The following is a 12,602-nucleotide window of genomic DNA, read 5'->3' as shown; positions in this document are numbered from 1 at the left end:
TATCTCTTTTATCTGGACACCATATGAGAATTTCTTTGACTGTGGTTTGAGAAAATGTCTTCATAGATATGGTGGAAAAGAGTTCCAGATTAGAAATTAGGCAGTCCTGACTCTAATCTCCCATGGATTATTGGGTCAAATGGATGTGCATTTATACTTTTGGTAGTCCTCATATTTGGTATGTTAATTTGCACACTCTCCAACAGTACAATCAGAATATCCATCACTTTATTACCTGGTCAGGACAATATATCATCAAACTTTTGGTCTTTGCAAATATGATAGGTTCAAAAAAGTTGTCCCAATGTAGTTTTTTTTCGTTTTTGGTCCATGTGTTATTCACAGGTGTGTTATTTAATTTCCAAATTTGGGGAACTTTTTTAGGTATGTCCGTTACTGATTTCCAGTTTAATGTGTGGTCTGAGAGCATACTTTATGTAATGTCAGTTTAAAATGCTTCAATTCCACAAAGTTGATAAGATCCATATATCCTTTTTTTGATATTTTCTGCTTGTCGGTATTGCCGTAAATCTCTGGTCTGGTCTAATTTCAGTTCCAGTGATAAGACTGGATCCATTGTGTGTTTAGGCAGTCATGTCTTATTGAGGGAGTGTAGTAGTCTACTCACTGCCATAACATATTACCACAGCCTTGGGGGCTTAAACAACAGAAATTTATTTCTGGAGGCTGGATCAAGGTGCTGGTGGGTTTGGTTTCTCCCGAGGCCTCTCTCCTTGGTCTGCAGATGACCACCTTCTCTCTGTATACCTGGTGTCTCTTTCTCTTCTTATAAGGACACCAGTCCTATTGGACTAGGGCCCCACCCTGTGATTTCATTTAATTACCTTCTCAAAGGTCCTGTTTCCAAATACAGTCACACTGGGAATTAGGACTTCAATGTATGAATGTTAGGAGGCCTCAATTGAGTTCTTAATAACAGGAGAGGCACGGAGAGTGGGTATATGCGTTGGAAATATTTGTCTTGTGCTAATCCTATGCAATGTAGTCAATGTATATATTGATAAATGTATACAATGATTATTTGGAAATACTATCTGTATGTTTAAGTTAATTATATAATTCTGAGTCGATAATATCTGTTTCCTTCTTAAAAATCTAAAATGAAATGAGATATTTTATGAGCAGTGGAATGAGCGTCCAGCTGTTGTAGGGTGTAGTGTTCTGTTAGGTCTAATTGGTTGATAGTATTTTTAGTAGTTATCTATTTCTGTGTAACGAATCACTCCCAAACTGAGCAGCTTAAAATGACAAACATTTATTATTTTATACTTTCTGTATGCCAAAGATTCTGAAGTGGCTTAGGTGTGTGGTTATGGCATAGTGTCTCTCAAGAGGTTGTAGTCAAGATCTTGGCTGGGGTTACAGTCTTCTGAAGGCTTCTTGGGATGGGAGGATCCACTTCTAAGATGGGTCACCCACATGGCTGTTAATAGGAGGGTCAGTTTCTCAAAATGTGGGCTTATCATAGGGCTGCTTATTAGACTTACTTTCATTTTTTGTGCAGGTGTGATGACAATGAATTTTCCTAAATTTTTTCTGAAAATTTTAATTTCTCCTCAGTTTAGAAAGTTATTTTGTGTTAAGAATTCTGGATTTGCAGATTTGTTTTCTTTTAGCACTTTAAATGTGTCTCTCTGTTGTGTTCTGGATTGTGTGATTTCTGATGAAAAGTCTGCTATCTTTTGTATCTTGCTTGCTCTGTACGTAATGGATCGTTTTCTGGTTGCTTTGAAGATTTTCTTGTTGTCACTGGTTTCAGCAATTTGATTATGATGTGACTTGGTATGGCTTAAAAAAAAGTGTCTTATGCTTGGGGTTTGATAAGTTCTTACATGTGTGATTTTATGGTTTTCAACAAATTTGGAAAAATTTCAATTTTTCAAAAAAATTTGAAAAAAATTTGGAAAAAGCATTCTTCACATGTTTGTTCTGTCTCACCTTCTCCCCCTTTTGGGATTCCAATATAATGCAATATTGCTTGTTATTATTCCACACCTCACAAAGACTCTGCTCTTTTTCTCAGTCTCCATGCTTTATTTTGTATAGTTTCTTATTGCTTTGTCAGTAAATTACTGATCTTTTCTTTCTTGTGTCTAATCTACTGTAATCCCATCAGGTATATATTTTTTGTTTCTAATGTTGTATTTTTCATCTGTAGAAGTTTGATATGGGTCTTATTTATTTATTATCATGGTGTAAGGTGTGAGGAGATTCTCCCCTGCCACCCCCAAACTGGCTGGTTATTCATTTATCTCAGTACCATTTCTCTGAATGAGCCATGTTTCCTCATAGATTTGAAATCTGCCTTTGTCATAAATTAAATTCCACATATATTTGATTCTGTTTGTGGACTCACAGTAATTAATCTGTCCATTGATAACGTCTTTTCATGTACCATTACCACATTGTTTTCTTTCTGCCTTCAAGCATTCAATTTATAATTTATTTATTATCTTGAAAGTTAAATACACTGACGTCTTTAATTTTGCTTTCAAATCTTCTGATCTTATATGCCTTCTCTAATTGAATTTAGAACTTTTAGTTTTCATAAATATTTTACTTTTCTAGTACTTTAGGCCCCAATAAGTAATATTAAACTTACATAGATGGAATTTAAAATGTTTCCTTTTGTTTCTTAACTATTCATGTAATCTAACAATTTTAGACATGAGATGAATCTGTACCTTAATCAAGCCATACATATTAAAGATGTAGAAATGTATATCTAGAGAAATGGTGTAAGTACACATATAGGTGAATTTCTGTCCCAACTTCCACTTGGTTTACTTTATTTAATTGCATTTATCATTAATGTCTACTCTCTAGAATGTAAGCTCCCTAAAAGCTAGATAACAAGACTTTTTTTTAAACACTTTTTTCTTTTTTTAAAAAAAATATTTATTTATTTATTCATTCATTCATTCTGTGCCAGGTCTTAGTTGTGGCACGTGGGATCTTAGTTGTGGCATGCGGACTTCTTAGTTGTGGCATGTGGGCTTCTTAGTTGCAGCATGTGGACTCTTAGTTGTAGCATGCATGTGGGATCTAGTTCCCTGACCAGGGATCGAACCTGGGCCCCCTGCATTGGGAGCGTGGAGTCTTACCCACCGGACCACCAGGGAAGTTCCAACAACACTGTTTTGATTATTTTAACTTCAAAATAAGTTAATACCTGATAAAACTATTCTACTTTCATTACACTTATTTTACAGAATTTTCTTAGCTATTCTTAATTTTCTGTTGGAACTTCAGAATCATCTTGTTTGTTCCTTACTGATATTTTTTCTGAGGTCATATTAAATACATAGATTAGTTAGATACAATATATCTTTACGATATGCCTTTTGTGATCTTCAGGAGTCTTTTAACAATTTTATTGGTTAGGTGTGTCATTTAGTGTTTCTGATACTTCCCTATCTGTAAAATGAAGAGAAGAGAATATTTCAGGGGCTTTTTTTTTTTTAATATAAATTTATTTATTTATTTGTTTTTATTTTTGGCTGTGTTGGGTCTTCGTTGCTGCACATGGGCTTTCTCTAGTTGAGGCAAGCAGGGGCTACTATTCGTTGCGGTGCATGGGCTTCTCATTGCAGAGCATGAGTTGTAGAGTGCAGGCTCAGTAGTTGTGGTGCATGGTCTTAGTCGCTCCGCGGCATGTGGGATCTTCCCAGGCCAGGGATCGAACCCACATCCCCTGCATTGGCAGGTGGATTCTTAACCACTGCGCCACCAGGGAAGCCGCTATTTCAGGGGCTTTTAATTTGGGACGCATAACTCTCCAGAGATCTCTATGAATTACCTTAAATTATATGCAAAATCATGTATTTGTATGTAATTTGTGCTAAGTTGGGAATGTAATGTACATGCCACAGTCTGATTTTTAGGGGAGCTTATTTCAGATGCTTCTCTAATTTTTGAAATGTGTGGTTGAGTTATTTGAGTTGGCTTCTCCTTGCCTTTCTGCCCCCAACCAAGTCTCAGTAATTTGGAAATGGATGACCAGAATGCTCTGGTCGTTTTTCTTTCCTCCCTTCTCTGTTCTTCTCATCCTATCCCTTTCCCTCCTGTCCTGTTCTGCCCGCTCTCTTTTTCTCAGCATACAAGAACTCTGCTTTTAGTCATTTAAATTTGGTATCAGTGGAATCAACAAGGAGGGTTTCTGGAATGCTGGTAATATTATGTGGCTTGGTCTGATTGGTGCCTACATGGGTGTGTTCAGTTTGTGACACTTCATTGAGCTGCACACTTACCTTTTGAGCAATCTTCTGTCAGTTATATGTCAATGAAAAATTTTTAAAAAGTTGAGGTAAAATTAAATTTGGAGAGATTATTTTATCAACTGTTTCTATACTTCTATTTGACCATTCTATTTATTTCCATAACATCCTGTTTCTTTAAGAAATATTTAGCCTTCTTACTCATTCAAAACCATTGGATTCCTTGAAGAAAATATCTGTGACCTGTGAACTGCAAATGCAAACACATTACTTCCTGCCATTTTTCCTTTGGAACCATACCAGTTGTCTAAAAAGCCCTTTTTCTGTTCGCTTGGGGAGAGATCTTTAGTACCTGATTATATGCAGTTGCATTTGTCATACCTCTTGACAATATGTTCTACCCACAGAGCTTTGCATGCCTAGCGTAGCTTCTTCATTTCATTTGGTCTGTAGCCCAAATATCACCTCTTCAGAAAGGCCTTCCCTGACAAACCGAATTTAAAGGCACCTAATGGCTGCGTTCTATAAATCATGCTGTGATATTATTTTTGTAGAGCGTATTTTTCATATTTATATTTTTGTTTCTCTCTCCTCTGCCCTGCCCTCTTTCCCTCCCCCCTCCCCCCTCCTCCAGTAGAAAGTTACCTCCATGAGAGCAAGGCCTCTATTCCTAAGGCCTAAGTGCCAGGCATATAGTGGTTCTTAAAAACATATTTGAAAATCTGGGATTATTAAATGGGTTTCTGTTTTTCCTTTAATTGGATGCCCTTGAAATCATTTTTGGAGTTCTACTATTAGATTAAATCTTTGTTTCACCATGCCTTTATTGAGCACTTGCTATGTAATATGTAAGATGCTTTAGTTCCCCACACTATTTTCTCAGCGTGAAATACAAAAACCAGTTTTGTTTGTCGATCTTATAGTATCTTATAGTTACTCTTGTAAACTCAGTCCCTAGGTTGCTTAGACCATTCTTGCTGCTCCTTCAGCTTAGTTCCAGGTTGAATTGTCACTCCTTGAACCCACTACACATCGTTCAAATGTTCTTCACTCTCTGTCCAGTAGCTCTTTTTGAATTATTTTCTTTCCTACACAGAAAGTGTCTAAGAGAGCTTTCTGTGCCCTCCTTTATCTAATCTTTTCTCTCTTCCTGCTTTTTCATTGTATCCTTTAGTCTTTGTGCCCCAGTATGTTTTCCCTTTCTTCTCTTCTGGCTTTCCTTTTATCCTTTTTCTTTCCTTCACATTCATGCTTGTAAGCACTTCAGTTAAATTATCTTAGATCACCACAGGTTTCACAGAGCCGATTCTTTTTTTTTTAATCTTTAAAGGTTTTTAAAATAGAGTAGGATTTTAAAAATTTCTTTGATTTTACTTAGATTTTGTGTACCCCATCTGAAAGAAGTTCTTAAGTTTCTGTTTCCCTTTAAATAAAGATTTGGGCTTTAAGGTGTAATACTTTCTAATTTTTTTCATTATATGATAAATATGAAAATGATATTTGGATGGGACACACAGACAACTGAGGAGGCTGCCCAGACCGTCCTGGTCTGTCAGCCTGAGGACTGATGAAATCCATGTTGCTACACTGTAATCTATTGACCTGATGTTTGGAAGCTCTGTCTAAAGAGTAGATAGACTTCAGTAGTATGTGAACACTTGGTTTTATTTTTTTTGGTTGTGTATATTTCTCTTTTTTAAAAAAATTATTTATTTATTTATTTATTCATTCATTCATTCGTTCTGCACCAGGTCTTGGTTGTGGCACTTGGGATCTTCATTGCAGCATGCAGCCTTCTTAGTTGTGGCATGCAGACTCTTAGTTGAGGCATGCGGACTTCTTACTTGGGGCATGCGGACTTCTTAGTTGTGGCATGCATGCAGGATCTAGTTCCCTGACCAGGTATCGAACCTGGGCCCCCTGCATTGGAAGTGCAGAGTCTTACCCACTGGACCACCTGTGTATATTTTTCTTAAGAAAGAGTTATAACTTTCATTAGATTCTCAAAGGTGTCCATGAGTCAAAAAAGGTTAAGAGTTAATGTTCAAACTGTGGAACTAAAGCCACATGAATGGCATAACTTATTGTTTTTGGAGTAAATTTTTTTTGTTTTGATTACACAGTTTTACATATATTTGCCATGCAAAATTCAAACATTGTAGGTAGAATTAATGTAGAAAGTAAAAGTATGCTATAACCCACTTTCAGTTAATTTCCACAAAATTTGGTGTACATTTCTCTAAATATTTTTCTCCTTACATATATTAATATTTTTTTCTATTCTTTCTCCAAAATATATGTGTGTGTATATATATATATGTATGTGTGTGTGTATATATATATATATATATATATATATATATGCTATGTAATTCTTTTCTCACTTATTTTGGATATAATTCTATTTCAGTACTTGTTGATCTCCCTCATTCTTTTTAATAAATGCAAAGTATTTTATTGATCTACTCTAATTTGGTTAATCTTTATTCTGTTACTGAATATTTGAGTTGTTTCTAACTTTTTTGCTTTGCAAACTGGTACAGTGAATATATCTGTAGATATATCTTGCAAATTTAGGATTATTTCTGTATAATAAATTACTAGAAATAGAAATGCTAAGCTAGGGTTATGAGCACATTAAGTTTTAGTAGATATTGTCAAAACTGGATCTATTTACACTTCCATGTGTATGATAACAAATTTCTGAACATGCTTTCCAACAATGAATTAGTAAAGTGAATTTTCCTTAACCTGCAAGATGAAAAAACATGTTTGTGTTACCAAAAATTTCAACCCTGCACAAAGGTAGAGACAGCAGAACATTCAGCCTCCATATACCCATCATTGGACTCAATGTTTATCAAGATTTTTGCCACATTTGCCCTTTTTTCTCTTTTGCTAAAGTATTTTCAAACAAATCCCAAACATTGTGTGACACACTTCAGTATTCATCTTTAAAAAATATGAATATTTCCTTTCTTTCAAAAAATTTTTAATTTTTTAGTACAGAAAATTTCAGACAGGTATAAAAGCAGTGAGTATAACCCAACTGATATGACATTTTATTAGGAAAAAACTCCTTTGGTGCTATTTATTTATTTAGTTTCTTGGCTGTGTTGGGTCTTCTCTAGTGTAGTGAGCAGGGGCTACTCTTTGTTGCGGGGCGTGGGCTTCTCATTGTGGTGGTTTCTCTTGTTGCAGAGCACGGGCTCTAGGCTCGTGGGCTTCAGTAGTTGTGGCACATGGGCTCAGTAGTTGTAGCTCGCGGGTTCTAGAGTGCAGGCTCAGTAGTTGTGGCACATGGGCTTAGTTGCTCCGTGGCATGTAGGATCTTCCTGGACGAGGGCTCGAACCTGTGTCACCTGCGTTGGCAGGCGGGTTCTTTCTTAACCACTGCGCCACCAGGGAAGTCCCGTTTGATGATGTTTTTTAAGGACCAATTAAAACTACATTCTTTTGATTTGGTGCCTTAAAAATCTGAAGGGAGTGGTACTTTTCTGGCTTTGATATTGCCCCACATTCGGCTTAATGAGTGTAATATAAGAAAACCCCTTATCAGTCTCCCAGTTTCTACAATTAACAACTCAAGCTGGGCTTGGTATACTCCCAGTTACTTCCCTTCACCCAACCAGATTATTCTGAAGCAAGTCCCATACATTATAGCATTTTATTCATAAATATTTATATAAATACATGTAAAAGACAAGACTTTCCTATTCAGTGATAACCACAATGTTGTTGTCATACCTACACAAGATAATTCCTTAATATTATCAAATATCCACAAACATTTTCTTACGTAATCACAGTGCCATTATCTTACCTAATAAAATCATCTAACGAACTAGTACCCAGTTCTTAATTGGACTTCCCCTATTGTCTAAAAAATGCCTGTTTCAAGTTGGTTTGTTAGAATCAGTAAACACATATATTGGGTTTCTCAGGCCTCTTTAATAAGTGATCCTTCTACCTCCTTTTTCTCCCTGCCACCGACAGTTTGCAGAAACGGAGTCAGTTGTCCTGAATAATGGTCTACATTCATGATTTGTCTATTTATTTATTTTTGTGGTGTCATTTAACTTGTTCCTTTATCTCTTATGTTTCCTATAAATGGAAGTTAGCTCTAGAGACTTGGTGTCATTCAAGGTCAACTTGTTTGGTAAAAACTCTTTGTAAGTGGTGCTCTGTACTTCACAAGCATCATAGCATCTGATTTTTTCTCACTTCTAATGATACTGAGATTGATAAGGATGTAACAGTCTGATCTCTAAGTGGAAAATTTCCCCTCAAGCCTTCCTTTAATGGCTCCATTGCATGGGTCAGTTATTTTAGTAGGTATCACAAAATGGTGATTCTCTATTTATTCATTTTTTATTTTAATAAACTTCATTTCTTTGATTATTAGAGAACTTGAGCATCTTTTCATATGTTTCTTAGCCTTTCACTTTTTTGGTGAATTGTTTATGACTTTGGCTGATTTTTCTATTGAATTTTCTTTTTTAATCCATTTTTCTAGAGTCAAAAATCATAGATATTAATCTTTCATCTGTTTTATCTATTGTAAATATTTTTTGGTAACACAATAATTGTTTTCTGCATAGAAACTTTTGATTTATGTAGCCAATTTTTATCTTTCTTTTATGACTTTTGGTTTCAAATCTTACTTATTAGACTTCTGTTCTTTGAGATAATATAGGGGAATAGTTTATTTTCTTCCTAGTAATTTTTTTCACATTTGTTTTTTGATCTGTATGGAATATATAATAGTTTGTATATGGTGTAAGATAAGGATCAAATTTATCTCCTGCATGGAATCAAGTGTCCTATAGCAATTTATTGAAAGTCTTCTACCCCCCCCCCGCCCCCCACATTGATTAACATAGTCATTACATAGTCTATTTCTAGACTCCATTGTGGTCCATTGATGTTATCACATTACCACAGATTTTACTTTAATTTTAAAAAATCTTTATTGGAGTATAGTTGATTTACAATGTTGTGTTAGTTTCTGCTGTACAGCAAAGTGAATCAGTTATACATATACATATATCTACTCTTTTTTAGATTATCTTCCCATATAGGTCATTATAGAGAGATTACTACAGATCTTAAATTATGTTAGCTTTATACTATGTTTTAAAGTCTAGGTCACTGTCATTAATTTTTTTTTAAGTTTTATTTATTTATTTTTAACATATATATTCTTCCATTTGAACTTTAGAATTAGTTTGTGATTAGTCCCATAGGGATTTAAATCTAATGTCATTAAGTTTGGTGGAAGTGACATTTTTTAGAAAAATAAAAGTTTTTTCCATTTGGGAATGTAGTTTTTCTCTATTCAGATCTCTTACGTTTTTCAGCTAAAATAGTTTCTCCACCCATCGTAATAAGTTTCTTCTAGGTATGTTGTATGTTTACTGTGGTTATTTTGTGTTTGGTCACAAAATACCTTATTTGTGACTATTTGGATTGTGAACATAGAATAGTTTATTTCATTTTTGCTCAAATATTCCAACCATACTTTAAAATAAGTATAAATAAGATTAGAAGGAATGTGCATACTTAAGTGTACAAACTTTTCAAATAAACTTTAAGTATTGATATTACTTACCTATTCATTAATGCAATAAGTTCGAAACAGTTAAGGAATAGAAAATGCAAATTCTTGGGAATGATCAGTTTGTACTTAATGGTTTATAAAGGGTAAAAGTAATAAAGTAATACTTGCAAGTAATAAATTGTAGTTAAAAAATATAAACTCTGTAATGAAATTTTGTTTTTGTATTCTAATTGGAATCTAACTAGAATGGTCTTTTATTAGGAAGAAATCTTCCTAAGTGCCAATTTTTATTTAAAGACCAATTAAAACTATATTCTTTTAACTTGGTGCCTTAAAAATCATAAAAGAGTAATACATTGGCTTTGATATTGGCCCACATTCTGTTTATGGATATTGTAAATAGAAGTAATAGATTCTTAGCAGATTCGACATCGCCATTAATTCTTTTCTTTTTCATATTACAGGTTTTGCAAAAGGCATCAAATTAAATCAAGTTCAAATATTCCCTGTGTCCCCAAAGACTTACTGATGATGTCTGAATTTGTTCTTCCAAGATTTATTTTTTGTCTTATTCAGTACTTAAGAGAAGGCTATAATGAACCAGGTATGTTTAATCCATTTTTCATTAGTACTCTTTTTAAGTTCTCAGCAAAGTTTAGCACTAATAATGAGGTGAATTTTTTCAGATACCATTTTTTTGCTTAACATTTTTTATGTGATGACTATGAAATACAGAGACTAAATAAAAACACACTAAATATCAACTATATAACCTCATTGATACTTGTAGTAGGCACAGTTTGGCAGTCTCTGCTGCTGGGATCGTAAATGTTTCTGATCAAACTTATTTGGCCTTTTGCAGATGAGGAAATAATTACTTTATGGGGTTAAAGTGACTTTATTTGTGATTCTGTTATAATAGAGCATAATTAAGAAGTCCTGGAAATGTTTGACTTTAACTTAGATTTTTAGAAGATAAAAATTTCACCAGTATCTTTCTCTCCCCCTCTCTCCCCCTCTTTTTTGTAGAAGTCTATACATTTTTATTCCCCTCCATATATAATAACTTATGAGAGGGTCAAATTGCTCACTCCCATATTACCGGTAGAATGCATGGGCGTAAGGATCCTAATAGTATTGAAAAGAGAAAAGAAACATGCAAATTACAGATATTCTTCTTACCTTTTAAGATTTAGTCACAATCTTGATTAATATGCATTAGTTAAATATTTGTATTTAGATAACATTTATTAAAGTTCTCAGTCTGACATTGTGAATTACAGATATCAGTTAGTGGTATGAAACAAATTTATTAACTTTTTATGATGTCTTTTACCTTTTTAGTGATACTTGTGTTTTTATCATTTAAGGGACTGTATTTGCATTACTTTTAGAGCTTTTAAATTATTTAATTCTATAAATCTTAAATCCAATTTGAAACTATGGCACACATGTTTATCTTCTATTTTCCATCCTAAAAGTGTGAAGAAATATGTATCTTCATCATTTCTAGAACTATCATGTTATTTGCATTGTGAGCAAATACTTATAGTTCTTCACTTTTACATTTTAAGCAAAATACACAATCTTTTGTCAAGTACTTCTGTTCCTCTCAGAGTATGTCTTAAAATATAGAAAGAAATATTATTTTGATTTAGTCCCAAACTGCTCTCTCTTTGGAATGAAGGAAGTGGAGACCAGCTGGGTTATTGAAATTGCCTTTCATTTTATTTCTCACATGCTAGTTAACAGATTTTTTGGATGTTTACATTTTGTACTACAAGTGTCCTATTTTAGAAAAGTAATAGGTAGAAATCATTTATTATGAGAACCATAAGGCTTACAATTAGTTTAATCAAAGAGTAATTCATACGAGTGTATTATATTTATTTTTTCCTTGGTGACATTTAGCAGTTCTAAGTGGTAGATGACATACATACATAGCTTTGATAATTATGTTACCATTATCTGAAAACATAAAGGAATGAATGGAAGTACTTTTTTTGTCTTAAGATGAGTTTCATGAACTTAGGTTCATGAAGTTTCCCTCTGTATATTACCACTTGTGCTCAGCATTAGTTTCTTCTGTGTATGCAAAATCTCTGCATTACTTTCTGCAGAGATCACTGTTTAAAATTAAAGAAAGGACTTGAAATCATCTAATCTGAGATATGGAAGCTCAGATAATCTTGTGGTTTGACAGTTGCCTTGAATTCCATTTCCCATTTCACCCTACCATCCTTAGACCAGTGTCAGAGCTTGTGTTTGAGCCCTTGGAAATCAAGAACAAATGCTAATTAAATATCTACTATGTTACTACATAAGTCATTGGGGAGAATATAAAGAAGAATAATATACGGTATTGGTTTTCTACTGAGAAAGTAAGGTTTTTTGGCTTGGGTTCCATGACTCAGAGTTATCTAGAATTTCATTCACAGGTTATCTTTGAACTAGGTTGTGAGTTCCTTGGGGGTAGGAACTATGTCTTATTTAGTTCTGCTTCTCAGTGCCTGTCGTGTAGTAGATACTGAATAAATATTGAATGAACTTGATGACCCCTTTCCTGGGCACACAGGCCCCCTGTTAGCTTCGTTATATGTATTCTTCTTTTAACCAGTTATGGCTAAGCTCTAAATCTCTCTATTCACTTCTTCCTTTTAGACCTCAGTTTCTCTAAAACATCTTTTTTTCTTTTCCTCTTAAATATTCTTTTTTAGTTGCTGTCCAGGTTTCTTCTCTCCCCCTCTACCAGCATATCTTGCCTGGTATTTTAAAATTGTTTTAGTAAAAAATCCATATTTTTC

The 12,602-nt window shown here is 34.0% G+C and overlaps 1 protein-coding gene across 1 annotated transcript in view; it reads left to right on the top strand.

Annotated features, from left to right (window-relative positions):
- Window positions 1–12,602, top strand: part of UBR3 (ubiquitin protein ligase E3 component n-recognin 3) — a 229,015-nt gene that overhangs the window by 32,530 nt on the left and 183,883 nt on the right. Inside the window, exon 2 of the mRNA XM_029224835.1 lies at window positions 10,263–10,402. Coding sequence (XP_029080668.1) covers window positions 10,263–10,402 — 140 coding nt within the window. The remainder of the gene's footprint in view (window positions 1–10,262; window positions 10,403–12,602) is intronic.

The sequence above is a fragment of the Monodon monoceros genome, unplaced genomic scaffold (assembly GCF_005190385.1).
Source record: "Monodon monoceros isolate NGI ecotype Baffin Bay Population unplaced genomic scaffold, NGI_Narwhal_1 Super_Scaffold_16, whole genome shotgun sequence".
Lineage (NCBI taxonomy): Eukaryota > Metazoa > Chordata > Mammalia > Artiodactyla > Monodontidae > Monodon > Monodon monoceros.
Note: the sequence above shows the minus strand (reverse complement) of the source record. Positions and strands in the feature narration are given on the sequence as shown.